Raw genomic sequence first — 16,129 nt, 5'->3', positions numbered from 1 at the left:
ACCATTCACAACTGAATGTGGAAGGACTCCAGAACTTGAATCTGATCTTTTGGTTGTTGAATCACTTAACTCTATTACTTGCTGCTTATACTGTTTGGCACAGAAGTAGTCCTGTGTTGTAACTCCACCAGATTGATACTGATTTTTAGGTATGCCTGCACTGCCCCTGAACTATTCATACAGAACTTCCAGCAATGAAACTGTGTGCCTAAATGGTCCCTTAATAAATGCCCATTGGACACTTAAAACTCAGCCCATGCCTTAAATATACTGCATGGTGATCATCTCATCTTGTATTATCACAGCATGCCCACCCTCACGAAATAGATTAGATGTTTTTGGTATGGAGTCAAACAATCTTGGGTATGTCAGTGATTTTAAGTACTTTTTATTGTTCTTTACACTGTCAAATCATTATTTATGTGATCATGAATAATGTGAAATAGGTTTGTTCTTAATAAGCATAAGCAGCATTGTGTGATAGCATAAGCACAAGCTGATGAACAATATTCTGTACCATTAACATTGTAAAAGTGCTGTATCACTAAATGGTTCAACATGAATTCCTGTGAGTTAGTAGCTGTTACAGAAAGGACATAAGTAGCTTAATAGAACAAAATCATTTTGTCTCATCTCAAGCACCATCATTTTATAACTATTGAGACATTTCAGGGGATTTGCACAGCATACAAAACACAACTTCACATAAATCCTTATTTGAAACGTTTTTAATGCTGCTTGCAGTTATCATTATGCAAAATCTCATGACAAAGGACTTTGACAGATTGGATGTGCAAAACATTTTCAGTTGTGGGTGAGTCCAGAAAATGGGGGCATAAATATATATCTAGGATTGCCACTACCTGTTAAGATAAAATGTTTAGGAAGGGTTTCTTTACACAGAACATGGAACTTATGCCACGTGGAGTGGATGAAGTAGAAAACATTAATGCATTTAAGAGGAAACTTGATGCACAAGGAGGACGAGAATAGAGGGATGTGGGGGAGGGTGGGAAAAGGTAATTGGAATAAGAAGAGTACAAACATTCACACAGATCAGTAGAGCGAAAAGCCTAATGCTGTTCTGTAGATGATTTGTAATTGTATGTAGATGTACCATGTTGTTCATCATGGTTTTTAATCAGTGATCTTTCTTTGCAGGTTTAACTTTGAATAATTTGAAGTGTTGTTCTGCCCTTTGCTCCTCCCAAAAATGCTTTTATTTCTCTGCCATGCACCATCTTTTAGCTAGGTTGTTCCCATATCAGTTGTAGTGCCATGCTTGTCCAGCTGTTACAAAATCCACAGGAATCGAATTCACTTTTGTTTTTTTTTCTTTGGGGAAGTGCCTGCCTGTCTTCCAAAGATGGCTTAGCTAAACTTAAGATTCATGCCTTTAAATCTGAGTAAAATTGTACTTGGACATTTTATTGTACATTAGGTGATTCAATTAAAATAACTGATCAATTTAGTACAACTTCATTGACTGAAACTTTCTCCATTCATTTGGTTCAATGACTGTTTCTTCTGTGCTGAGGTATGATTGCCATGTATTTGATCGATGGAGAAGGAAAATGAAGAAAAATGAATGATATTGGTGTGGGCTAGCTTAACCTTGGTTGGTGGAGAAAGATCAATATAAAGAATAACGCAGCAAAACATAAATAAATTTTAAGCTGAATTCCCATCCTGCAGGAAAAACTTTATTTGTAGCACTTTTGCTTAATAATTTGCGAGCAAAGCAATTCTTAACCTTGAAGAAGGACCAATATACATGAATCATGAGTCATCCAGACTTGAAACATTAGCTATGTTCTCTCTGAACAGATGCTGTCAGACTTGCTGAGATTTTCCAGTATTTTCTGTTTTTGTTTGAGTCCAGCATCCAGAGTAATTTGATTTTGTTACACAAATCATGTGTTTTGTCTTAAATTTTTATTTTGATGTTGTTGAATTTTTGTGCTGATCATGGTGAAAATGTCAATGAAGAGAAAAAGAAGAGTTTTATTGTGGTTTAATATGAACATTAGTCATTCCTGGATCATCATTTAATTCTGCCCAAAGATTTGACTCAAGCCAAAAGACACATTTTACTGCACCAAGATATTTTTCCACCACTCCAGTAATCTTTACAATGTGATTAACAATTGAATATGAATTTGTGCAAAGCTATGGCAGGTTTTGTTAGAGACTTCCGAAACTCAATTCACATGGGAACCTTAATAGTCATCAGTGACAGAAGGCATTCTTCATTTTAGGATAAAGTGGATTCAGACACGAATGAAATCGTCTTAAATTCTGTTAAAAGTGCACCTTTTTAGTCTCTAATGAAAAATCTTATTGAATGTGTCGGATTGGTAAAGATTTTTATTCTTCATAAAGGGTTTCCTAAATGGATTAATACATTGGAAAACTTAGACCGCTGAGATTTGCTAGTGGTGCTCATTAAGCATAATGGCGCATTTGTTCCTTGAACTATACTGGTTTGTTGGAAATTGTCTATTAATATTGTTTGTGAAATAGGCTTTTACATACGCAGCGTCAAAACTATCCTGAGTTAGGCATTTTTGTTTGGTACTATTGCACTGTAAATATATTCATGATGAGTTACATTTTTGTAAACAGTTGAGTTATTTTGGCAATTTGGCACAGCAAGTGTAAATCAGCTGGTATGTCACAGTTGGTTCACATCTGCCTTTAGAGGAGGTTGTGTTTCAGATTCAGGAAACCAAGATCTTGAGAATTGTTTCGACTATTTGCTAAAGGAGAAAATCATTCTCACCTTTTGGCTGAACAAACACACTGTTGTGGTTTGTTAGTATAATGAATTTAAATGTGTCTACATCCACAAAATATCTGGGTCATTACATATATATTGAGTGTTATATTGAAAAAGAAACTTTGTTCCTTTTTTCAGTGATCCAAACCTTAATCATGAGAAATTTATTTTATAATATAAATTTGGTTGCTAAACTGCTTTGTCTTTGTTACAGGCTTATGAATGGGCCCTAGAAGGTATGCGGCACCTTGCATGCATCAGCATGGATGACTGCAGTTCACCAGAGCGCTGTGGCTCAGTTGTGAAATATCTGGAAAACCATCATCGTCAGCATCCTGAAATTCCAGATACTGAGTTTCAAGAAATGAAGGAACTAGCATGTGAATTAAGAAATGAAAAGGGAATAAAACAGTGGAAATTTGCTTGGTCCAAATGCCAAGAGACGAAGCTTATCTTTGAAAAAAAGCTGGAAGCTGCATTGCGAACTAGAAAGTCATTGCCATCAGACCGTTGGCTTTCTGATCTCAATAGTATGAGGAATGAAATTGTTAACATAGGACACAGGAGGCATTCGGGTGGAATGGAGCAAAGATTACAGTATGCAAGCTCAAACAGTAGTGGTTATTCTCCAAGCAACAGATCAACATATTGTGGTATGTGGCAGAGAGACAAACTCTCACCGCAGTCATCAGGCAGTTGTTATGGGACTGTAAATAATGAGGATGTTTTTGTACCTGAAGCTATTCTCAGCAAAAACTCTAGCCCTAATTTCCAAGTCTTTGATCAAAAGGGAGGAAAAACTTGTGCTTCTGTTCATACATCAACACCAGAGGCATGTAGACTATTGCACAGTATATCTGATGAAGAAGCCAATTGTGACAGTAATGTTGACTCTTCTCAAATACAGTCTAGATATCTCTCAACATCAGATTCTCAGAATCAACATCTGAAAAAGCTATTACGGAAAACACAGAGCTTTGATTTTTCACCCAGTGAAACCCACAAGTACAATTCATGTCAAAGAACTTTTAGTGAACCTGCAAGGCGAGGAAACACAGGGGTATTCATTAAAGGGCTAGAAGTGAGCAGCACTGAACTTAATGATAGACTTTGTACCTCCAGACAGCAAACATTGTTTAATTGGACTGGAAACCAGACAGAAGGTCACAGAAGCTATTCCCCCTTACAAGAAACCAAGGCTAAGAGCAGGTGCGTATTAATTTCATCCAGGATTAAGACAAATTGTGGATCATTTAACTAAGTAATGTTATTGTAATTGGGACATATGCCAAAACGTTAAAATGGTATTTCAGTAACATGGAGGGAATGGGAACTAAAAACATTTATCCCTCCGATTGCGGAATAGAACTTGTTGCCACTGTGATGGAGGCACAAGAGCCAGCTTTGAAGACCAATTTCCTGCATCCCAAGAATATCTGGAAGACGTCCAATCCAATATTAGATCAGGCCAGTTGCCTAATTCTAAGGCAGATAATAGACCCCTTACAATATGCTCCAGTCAGTGTTTCCAAGCTTAGATGGGGCCTAGCAAGTGAATCTGATTAAAAATTGCAACTTTTTTTTATATCTTTGAAATATACTATAACTGTTGTTGTTACAAACTTTCACCAAACTATAGTTGTCATAGTACCTAAAGCCAATATATTTTGACCATTTGACCTGAGGGATGCAAAATCCTAAATGCATATAATGAATAGACGTACCCAGATTCTGTTAGGAATTTTTAAATTTTAAATGAAATTGGTTTGCTATGCGAATGTTTCTTTATCTACAATGCAGATGTTTCTTCACTTTGTGATGAGCTTGAAAAATATTCAATTTATGATTTTTGGGGGGAAAAGCTTATGAAAAGCATTTACTTTTTCTGATTATTGTCCTTGCTTCTCAGTGACAGCTTAATATTCAAGGAATTATTTTTCTAGCTGCAGTAACTAATTCAATCAGTACCATTTTGTTGATTGTATCTATTTCTTGTTTTAAAACCAGTTTCCTAACAGAATCATCAGCTCTTCCTCAACCAGATTGAGATTTATTTCAATTATTTCACAGGGTGTGGGCATCGCTGACAAGGCTAGCATTTACAGCAATTATTGCCCATCCCTACCTTCTCAAAAGCAATTAGGGAAGGGCAATAAATGCTGGTGTAGCCAGTGACACGCACGTCTGTGAAATAACAAAATAACTCCTCCTGGACAGTAAGGAGGCATTGCAATTAATACTGATAGTCCCACGTTGCATGTGGGTAAGAGTCATGATCGTGGTGGTAGTGTGGCTCTATTGTAACTAAAGGATGAATACAAGGGGGATAGAAGTCGTACTTTAGTTAAATAAAGTCCTGATTAGATCATCCCGGTAGTATTGTTAGCAGTTCTGGGCAGAAGCCTTAGGAAAGGTATATTGGCCTTGGAGGGAGCATGGAGTAGATTAACTTGAATGATACTTGGGATTCAAGAGATAAAGTACAGGGAGAGATCACACTAATTAGGGTTGTATTTTCTGGAATTTAAAATGGTTGAAGTGTGTATTATACAAGTTTTCATGATATGAAGGGCAACAGGATCGATAGAAACTATTTATGTTTGTTGTGAAACCTAAGACTAGGAGCTATAGTCCAAAAATGACAACCAGACCATTCAGGACTGAGGTTAGAGTGCACGTCTACACACACAAGTTTGGAATTCATCTCTGCAAATAGTAATTGTTGCTAGATCAATTGTTAATTTTAAATCCAAGATTGATATATCTTTATTAACCAAAGATATTCTGGGATTAGGGGCAAAGGTGAGCATGTGGAATGAGGTCACACATCAGCCGTGATCTTATTAAATGATGAAACAGAATTGAGGGGGTAAATGTCCTACCTTTGTTTCTATATTCTAATGGTATCATAAACTATCTTAATATGGGTCTCTTGTACAAGATATAAGAATGGGTGAACCTGGATGGCGAGTTCATGCACAGCAAGCATGGACTGTCAAGTCTGTGAGAGTATTTTGCTGAATAGCCGTGTGTGTAATATCAACTTTGGTTTGTCAATACTGCCATTTATTCCCTCCCCTTTCCCTGTGGACACTGAAGCTAATTGTAGAACTTTCAGTAGTGCCGTTAGCAGCAGAACGCAAATCCTAGATTGAACTTGGATCTTGTTGTCTACTATATGCTGCAATCGCCCATGTAACACAATTACTAAAAAAATTAGGCAGCTCAGTTTGTGATTTTTATCATGTATTATTTCAAGTTATCTTTTGATAATTGTATACAAGGCAAAATAAAAAATGCCGGTCTCTCTGGAAAAACATGTGAGTTACACCATGTATGTTATGAAAAAGGAACTACCACAGTATCATAGAATCCCCTACAGTGCAAAAGAGGCCATTTGGCCCATTGAGACAGCACCAACTCTCTGACAGAGTATCTTACCCAGACTCCCTTCTCCACCTTGTGGGCAGTGTCAGGGTGCCAGGCTGGTGGTGCCACTCTGGCACGGCCCAAGGGACACCCTCCCCACCCCTGACCTCCCAGGGGGCCTCAATGGCCTCTGTTCCCGCCAGCAAGGTCATCACTCCTGGTCCCCGTTGATGGGGACCAGCTTTAATCCCCGCTGGTGGGAACCTCTCCTGGCGGGGGGGAGGAACATTAGCGAGCTCGGACGATACCGCCCCAGGCTTGCTAATGACATGGGAATAAAAATTTCCATATCATAATCAGCCTCTGATTTCTGGCATGAGGTTGATTATGTTTTTTTTAAAAAATGACCTGGGAAAGTTATGATTGGCTGGACACTGTTCACAGCGCAGCGGGCTGGGAAAATCGTACCCCATATGTCTGAATTCGCCATTGACACAAAGATTGGTGGTATCGCAAGTAGTGTAAACAAGAGCCAGGAAGTTACAAATAAAAAAATAAATGAGTGGGCAAAACCGAGACTGATGGATTGCAATGTGGATAAATGTGAGTCACCCATTTTAGATCCGAGAAAAATATATTTGAATATTTTTTTACATGGTAAAGCTAGGAACAGCAGAGGTCCAAAGTGTTTTGCATGACCGAAGTTTATAAAGGACAGAAGACGAGAGGTCTTCCAGATGACCATTGGAATATGCCTCAAACAACAATTGGGGCAAGGGATAGAATTTGTGGCAAAGTTGTGCAGGTTGCTCTTTAATGGACCCAATATTGGCTCTGCAATTCTGGGTGCACAAAGTTCCAGTATAAGGCCCTGATATTCAAGATTTTGTATCTGGAGCATCAAAGATGAACGTTTGTTTCTCAGTGCTGTCATTTTTGTATTTGCATGCGTATATCCAGGAAACAGCTGTGTCTTGTCCTACAGAGGACACGACTCCAACCATATGTTTTCCCCATAGAACTGCTATAGAGGATCGGGTGTATGCTATCACCAATGGCACTTGTGGAACTCTGATTTCTGAGGGAGATGAGCAAATTCTTGATACTGAATTTAAATATTTAATGGTGCATGCCATTCTATGGGGAATATTTAAGATTGTAATCCACACTCTCCCCTTCTGGCAGTCGTGCAAGCACTGCAAAGGATAAAGGGCTGTTTAAAAGTCAAGCTTAATTACTAGGACAATAGCTCTTGAACATATTGAGCACAATCTTCTGTTGAGTGACAATCAACATCAGGTTGCCAGTCTGGCCTACTTTTCCTACCTTAGACTGGAACTCCACATTTCTCACCCAGACTTCTGAGCCGGACCTGCTGAGAAATGTGGGATGTAGCTGTCCTTGGAATCCTTCAGTGTAGTTGGGCGAGGAGGAAATTAACTTTCACTCCCTTTTACAGCTCTAGCTAACCTATTATGGCAATTTTAAATGTGCCAACCATTTTGACAAGCTAGGAGAAAAGGTAAGTTGGTGAAGGGGGAACTATTCTGCTAAGTAAGTCAGAACCAACCAAAGTCTCCAAATATAAATCGCAATATCGGATGGTTCCAGCTGCAGGGTAATGGCCCAACAAAAGCTGAAACTTTCCAGGCAATTCCCATGCAGCCCCTTCATTCAGATTTCCGAGGGGTTCCCAGTCATCTTCCAGGGTGCCTTCAGATGACTTTCCAGAGAATGGAAGATCTGGCCCATTGTTTAGTTATTGACATAATGACTGGAATATTATACATGTAGCTTTTCCTTCCCATGCGTACAAGTTAGAGCTAAGAGCCACAGTTTCAGAATAAAGGATCCATTGAAGACGGAAATTAGGAGGAATTTCTTCTTTCAAAGGGTCATTAATCTTTGGAATTCCCCACCCCAGAGAGCTGTGGAGGCTGAGTATTGTGTAACTCAATTTTGAATGTGTTCAGATTGTTGATCCAAAAGTCAGTTGAGTGTTAGGGGGCAGGGGGGCAAGCAGGGAAGTGGAATTAAGGCCACGATCAGATCAGCCATGATATTGAATGGCAGAGAAGGCTTAAGGGGCAGAATGGCCTATTCCTTTTTCGTATGTTTACAAGTTCTTCTCTGAAGTAATGTTTCAGTTTTTCCTGTTGGCTGGGAATTTATCCATTTTTAAATTGCACATATTTTATTTGTGGAAGGTGGGTGTCAGCATTATTGTCCATCCCTAATTGCTACTGAAAAGGGTGGTGACCTGTCTTCAATATTGAATGGCTTGCTTGGCCATTTCAGAGGGCAATTAAGAGTCAACCACATTGCTGTGGGTCTGGAGCCACACACATATGCCTGATCTAGTAAGGGCAGTAGATTTCCTTCCCTAAAGGATATTAGTGACCCAGGGGTTCACTATTAGTTTCAGCTTTTGTTGGGCCATTACCCTGCAGCTGGAACCATCCGATATTGCGATTTATATTTGGAGACTTTGGTTGATTCTGACTGACTTAGCAGAATAGTTCCCCCTTCACCAACTTACCTTTTCTCCTAGCTTGTCAAAATGGTTGGCACATTTAAAATTGCCTTAATGTGGCAGCTAGAGCCATAAAAGGGAGTGAAACTTAATTCCCTTTTCCCCCAACTACACTGAAGGATTCCAAGGACAGCTACATTCCACATTTCTCAGCAGGCCCAGGTCAGAACATATATTTACAATATCTGGTCATTTCATGACCACTAATACCGATAGTAGCTTTTGAATTCTAGATTTTATTTAATTAACTGAATTTAAATTTCCCAGCTATCATGGTGGGATTTTATGTCCCCAGATTGTTGGTCCAGACCTCTGGACTCCCAGTCAAGTGATGTAACGCATGGTGGCCTAACCCACATACCTTTGGACTGTGGGAGGAAACCGGAGCACCCACACAGACACAGGGAGAATGTGCAAACTCCACACAGGCAGTGACCCAAGCCGGGAATCGAACCCACATCCGTGGCACTGTGAGGCAGCAGTGCTAACCACTGTGCCGTCCAGTAGAGCGCAGTCTCTGGACTATTGAATAAATAAGTGCTTTATTGCCCCTCCATGAATGAGTCGTAGAGCCACAGAGGTCTACAGCACAGAAAAGGCCCTTTGGCCCATCGCGTCTGCGCTGGCCAAAAACAACCACCTAACTATTCAAATCCCATTTTCCAGCACTTGGCCCACAGCCTTGTATGTCTTAGCATCGCAAGTGCATACCTATGTTGAAAGACTAATGATGAAACTTAGGCAACTGATGAAATCAGCCTTTGGTCATTGATGATTATGTGGCACAATGGTTAGCATTGCTTCCTCACAGTACCAGAGACCTAGGTTCGATTCCCGGCTTGGGTGACTGTGTGGAGTTTGCACGTTCTCCCTGTGTCCACGTGGGTTTCCTCCCACAGTCTGAAAGACGTGCTGGTTAGGTGCATTGACCTGACAGGTGCCGTACTGTGGCGACTAGAGCAATTTCACAGTAACTTCATTGCAGTGTTAATGTAAGCCTTACTTGTGACCAGTGAATAAGCTTTAACTTTTAACTACTGTGCGACCAAGCCCTTGTTTAAATATTATTTCCCCCACATGATTTCAAGAACAACATCCTGTATCTATATCGAGCCTTCAATATAACATCCCTGTTTTTCATAGGAACATTAAGAAGCAATATATGAGGCAATATTAGAACAAATGGCCAAATCTTTGTTAAAGAGTTAGGTTTTAAGGAATATCTTAAAAGCGAAAAGAGGGAGAGAGTCAGAGGTTTAGAGAGGGAAGAGAGATTGAGGATGCTGGGCCTGTATTGCCTGCAGTTTAGAAGAATGAGAGGTGATCTTGTTGAAGCATACAAAATTCTTACAAGGCTCGAAAGGGTAGATGCAGGAAGAATGTTTCACGTGGCCAGAGATCTCTAACTATTAGACACAGTCTCAGAATAAGATTTAGGCCATTTTAGAACTGAGTTGAGGAGAAATTTCTTCACTCAGAAAGTGATGAATCTTTAGTACATATTACCCAGAGACCTGTGGAGTCTCACTCATTGGGGGCGATCTTAGCAAAAAAAAACAGGTTTCAGCATCTTTGTGGCTTTGGCATGCTAGCTGAGAGTTGCAGCATTTGTTTAGAGGTTGCAGCGTTGACCGTCGTTGGAGCCAAAGGTTGAAGTTCATTTTTATGGACTCTTAGAACTATCTATAAATATACAGTAAGGGTACATGCGGGGAACTGTCTCCATGTTTGCTGGTATACTGCTCTGTCCAACACTAGATTTAACTAGGATGTGGGTCATATACTCTTGCATAACTATGTGAGTGGTATTGTACTCAGTCCCATATTAAATCTATAATTGCCAGACCCTTATACTGCACAGTTTAACTCCATGACAATGTGACCTTCCTGGGATGTCCCAGATAAAGATTTCAAGTGAGAAACTTTCATTTCCAAAATTGACCTTTGATCTGAAAAGTATGTCAATACTTTAAGATCTGCCCTTCGCATATGCAATTATTTTATCCGGAACCCACACGAATAACTTAAATGCTTTATAAGGACAATTGTAGAATTCTCCTCTCTATCAAGACTTAGTAAAGTGTCACCTATTGTTTACTGTCTTCACACTTACAACTCCAAACTTGTCAGTACACATGGAAAGACATTTTTGAAAACACCTTAGGTGATCTGCGTAACTTCTGAATTCAACAGTTTCCATTACCGCATATTAACAAATTTAATTTCCCCAATACTAAATGTAATATTCTTACAACATATGAATCATGAAATTAAACATTTTCACAACACTCAGCAAAACAACTTGACTTTCAACATATTAAAATATCCCTAGGCGCTTCAACAATTTCTGTGGTTAGCAATCATGGCTACTTTATCACTATCACCAATGTATCCAAAACCTGTGCATGCTCAGTCATAATAGAGACCATGTGTGCTTAAAGAGGTTTGCAGCAGAGTTGACCATCTGTGTGAGATCCTTAACTGTGTCAGATGCAGCTGCATCCTCTGCTGGTGGGATGAATGTTCACTGCCAGAAACAATGAATTCTGTTTTCAGCTCCTTATGTGGTAAATTAATCATATGACTTGCCTTCAGAACATTCAAGAAAAGTGACACAATATAGTGTTAAGACAATTGCTTTTCAGACCTAACATTTCTTGTGTTGTTTTAGGTCAAAATTACCCCAATATCCATTGGCAAATTTAAAGACAGTGGATGAGATTCCCCAGCCTTCCAGCCGCGTGTTTCCCGCCGACAGAAGGTGGCGTGTTTGCTAGCGGCGGGATTCTCTGATCCTGCCGCTGTCAATGAGAATTCCCATTGATGTCACCCCACGCTGGCAGGAAATCCGTGGGCGGGGGTGTGCTGCCAGCACGACTGGAGAATTCCACCATCATGAATGGCCGGAGAATTCTGTAAGAGTTTTAACAACACCAGGTTAAAGTCCAACAGGTTTATTTGGTAACAAATGCCATTAGCTTTTGGAGCGCTGCTCCTTCGTCAGATGGAAATCTGCTCTCAAACAGGGCACAGAGACACAAAATCAAGTTACAGAATACTGATTAGAATGCGAATTTCTACAGCCAACCAGGTCTTAAAGATACAGACAATGTGAGTGGAGGGAGCATTAAGCACAGGTTAAAGAGATGTGTATTGTCTCCAGACAGGACAGAATCGGAGAATTCTGGCCATTGTATTTGCTTTCTTGGATTTGCATCAACTCCCACCATTATCAACTCGGAATGTGATTTTTCTTACAGTTATGCTTTGGTCAAAGGTGACATAGCTGCCCCTAAAAAAGAATGGCACCATATTTTGCTTATCTTACAATGCTATATAAAGCATTTTAGAGAGAACTTCCAATCACCAGTAGTTTTCCTTTTTCCCAGAAGCACTAGCTTAAACTGTGAATGTAGTTCTCTGCTTAACATTTTTTCTGCATCTTGCTGTTTTTTTTTAGTAATGAAAGCTAGATCTGGGGCAAGCACAGTGGACCAAGTGGCCTCTGTGTCATAAAGATTATTTTATTCTGCTTGCATTCAATTTATTTTTAAAAATTAATGTTAAAGATATATTTGGGGTTATAATGCGAGGCAATGTCAGGAACTATATCAAGTGTACAGTTGTCACTTCTTTCTGTGGGAGTATTGCTTGCTTTTTCATGTGTGGACATGATTGCACGCTTTTGTAGCTGATGATTTTTGATTTGGAAACAGAGATGAGATTAGATAACCCAAGAAAATTTGTTGTCCTGGTCTTAAACCAAATTGAATCAAGCAGCAAATTTTACTGGTCATGACCTATTTGTAATACAAGTTCAAACTAATACACATAGAAACAAACATAGAAAATAGATGCAAGAGTAGGCCATTTGCTCCTTCAAGCATGCTCTGCCTTTCATTATGATCATGGTTGATCATCAAATTGATACAACGTTTTGGCCTCAATACTTTCTGTGGTGGTGAATTCCACAGATTCACCATTCTCTGGGTGAAGAAATTTCTCCTCACCTCAGTCCTAAAAGGTTTATCCCTTATCCTCAAACTATGACCCTAGTTTTGGACTCTCCCACCATCGGGAACATTCTTTCTGAATTTACCCTGTCTACCATAGAATTCTATAAGTTTCTGTGAGAAACTTTTCTAGACACCAGTAAATATAATCCCAACTGATTTAGTCTCTCCTCATATGACAGGCCTGCCATCCCAGCAATCAGCCAAGTAAACCTTTGCTGCACTCCCTTTTTACTGAGATAAGTTCTTTGTTCACTTTCAATTAAGTAATTTTGAGCAGAGTAGCGAGTAAGTAACATCTGCGGACCAGAAAGCATACATAAGCCCCATATTAGATTATGTTAGGATGGCAACCAAATTTAATGATTCGTGAATCCAAATCAAGTGGATCATGATTAAGAGCAAAAGAAGCAAAGCTGTCGTCCCTGTTTTCCCACCATTCCCAACAAAAGTGTGAATCTTTGGTTAGTAGAATCTAGTTTTTTGTTTAGTTTTTAAGGAGTATGATTTCCCAAGAGTTAATTTTTTTTTATTTTTATACTTTTCCAATTCAATCAAATCAAATCCAATTCAGAGTCTCAACAAGTTGAGACATTTCCGATCCAGGCTGACAAGACAGGGCGGGTGACTAAGCCACCCTGTCCTGGGCCCGATCTACATGAGCCAAGCTGATTGGAGAAGGGGGAGGTTCCTCCTCCAAGACTTGGGCTCATTTGCATCTTAGCCAAAAGGCCGAGATGCCGCTTTTAAAAATTGCTTCATATGAAACATATGAAGCCTCAGCGTAACCTAATGACCTCAACCAAGTGCAACATCCTCTCCATGCTACACTTGATCTTAGCCAAAAGGCCGAGAAGCGATTAATATATTTGCTACTGCACTTTGAAATGTGCTTCAAAATGACCAAAACATGTTTTTCTTGTTACAGTAAACTGAGACACATTATGGATGAGATGGTCACAACAGAACGTGAATATGTGAAATCTCTCCGGTACATCATTGATAATTACTACCCAGAAATGGAACGTTTTGATGTTCCTCAGGATCTAAGAGGAAAACGCAGTGTTATTTTTGGAAACCTAGAGAAGCTTTACAACTTCCACAGTCAGTATTTCCTGAAAGAACTGGAAAGTTGTGTTAACCATCCGCTACGTGCTAGCCACTGCTTCCTCAGACACGTAAGAAAATATCCAATTTACAATATATAATTGAACAAAACCAATTTACTTTGATCTATTCAAACCCACGATGTATGGTAGTTGGTAAAGACTGATATATACTTAACAAGATTAGGAACCATTTAACAAATGTTTAGTTTATTTTATTAGTATCACAAGTAGGCTTACATTAACACTCAATTAAGTTAGTGTGAAAATACAAAAGTGCTGATATGGCAGTTGTTAGAAGTTCTATCTGTTCATTGCCTGGAGTTTATAGTGACCAAGATGAATTCTTAAATGAAATGTGGGACAATGATTTGAAGAGTAACCTTTCAGCATTAGAAACTTTGTTATGAAAGATTGGTAGCAATATTACACAGTTGGATAACTTCTACTCATGTCTGAGTTGGTAGCTTCCTCAGAACGAACTGCAGCTAAGTCTGAATCACATTAAACATTTCCCTAGCAGCATTCAGCAAACATAACCACACCCACTTAAAGATGTCCCACAACATGTTAAGTTTTGTGTGCAGTGGATGCTTTCTGTATCAGAAGCTATGCCATCCCTTTCCTATCATGAAACGTGATTCACTCTTGCCTGTCATGTTTAATTTTACTGAGACTATTCCTTATGCTTAGTTCTGATTGAGTCATTTTGCCCACATGAACATTCCTGCTCCCAAATTGCATTTGCCTGTGATGCGTGGCACTAAGAAGCTCTACCTGCAAAAAGCATGTGCAGATCCAGCCTCTCATGCAGCTCCATACGTAAAAACCTGGTGTCTATCTGGCTGAGAACTCTCGGATACTAAAAATGTGGTGGCACATGCAGTTTGAGTTCTAAGATTCTATCATGTAAATTTTGAGTATTAGACAATCTTCTTGAGCTCAGCATCTAAGGCAGGTTCCTTAGCTAAGCCCCCTCTTCCTGCAGACCAGCATTATACATTTAATTGCCAAGATCTAAAATAATTGTTACCAGCTCATTGAATAGAGCTCTCATTACTGTAATTTGGCTTACTGGATTTGTTGCATTCTCACAAGAAGGCAGTGGAATGAACAGTTCCTCAAATTATTAAACAACATATGGATAAGTGTACAAATTAAATTACACAATTTAAATGTTGTGGTAGTTGCTGCCTTAACTGTACCTCCCCCAGAAGGTAGAGAAACAGCCACACCTAACCTGCGATGTGGAGATGTCATTTTCAAGTGGTAATTTGAAGCTTGAGTGCCTAAAGTCTCTCAATGTTACTTAGCTATTCGTGATGGCTTTAGACAGGTTGCTTAATGGAATTGCTTTTTAATATTTGACTTCTTGGAAATGTCTGTTAAACTCAAAAGAAACAGTCAGGCCAACACATTTGCAAAGAAGCTTATACTTGAATTGAATGGCTAAGTCACTCCTTTTGATTCATGATGTAGGCGATCCGTGTTCTGGCACTACAATAGACCAAATCAAGCTGGGCATTTTTTATACCCAAATATGGTTTTTAAAGTTATATGTAAGATGACAAAGTACCCATATTGTGATACATAAGAAAATTGTTACTTCCCCAGTGTTACCAGACGTCCGAACCCTTACCAGACTTCCAAACTCCTGTCTCCACATGGTGATGCCATGTTCCAATCTCACTTCCCTCAATTGCTAATAATCCCTGAAAGCCAGCTGTCCTGTTAAACTCCAGATATCCCACTCTCCAGTACTTTAAACCTCGGGCTTTTCTTAGTGCTTGGGTGGAGCATTATAGTACTATCAGACCCCAGGAATGCCAACACTACTTACAGTAGGTTTTTCTCTATTATCTCCTCTTATTTCTTCAGCATTCCATTCATAGATTCCCAACAATATTTACCATTTTGCCATCTTCATGTATATCCAGGGGTGTCAAAATAAGGTGATATAGAAATTGGTACATCTAATATAGTTCTCTCACATATTCCTTAACCAAAGATTGAAAGATGCAAGAAAGCAGACCCAAAGAAGGAAAGACATGCTTGAATGATGGGAAAGTAAAAAAAAAGATTCATAGATAGATCCCACAAAAAATCTGGTCACAATAGAGACAGGGGTACAGCATGGAAAACAAAAAACAAAATGAGAGATTGATACTGAAAGACACTCTTCTTTCTCTGAACCAGGGCACAGATCAAACGTATTGCATTGTATACATGGTATATTGTATTATGTTGAAACAACTTACCTGCTCGACTCACCAGGAATATGCATTAGGTCTGGCATATATGTAGTTTATATGTAACATGCGCATATCAT

At 39.3% G+C, this 16,129-nt stretch overlaps 1 protein-coding gene across 1 annotated transcript in view; it reads left to right on the top strand.

Annotated features, from left to right (window-relative positions):
• The window catches only part of plekhg4 (pleckstrin homology domain containing, family G (with RhoGef domain) member 4), a 213,957-nt gene that overhangs the window by 167,432 nt on the left and 30,396 nt on the right, over window positions 1–16,129 (top strand). Inside the window, exons 14-15 of the mRNA XM_078210999.1 lie at window positions 2,994–3,988; window positions 13,623–13,872. Of these exons, the coding sequence (XP_078067125.1) occupies window positions 2,994–3,988; window positions 13,623–13,872 (1,245 nt within the window). The remainder of the gene's footprint in view (window positions 1–2,993; window positions 3,989–13,622; window positions 13,873–16,129) is intronic.

Source organism: Mustelus asterias, chromosome 4 (assembly GCF_964213995.1).
Source record: "Mustelus asterias chromosome 4, sMusAst1.hap1.1, whole genome shotgun sequence".
Taxonomy (NCBI): Eukaryota; Metazoa; Chordata; class Chondrichthyes; order Carcharhiniformes; family Triakidae; genus Mustelus; species Mustelus asterias.
Note: the sequence above shows the minus strand (reverse complement) of the source record. Positions and strands in the feature narration are given on the sequence as shown.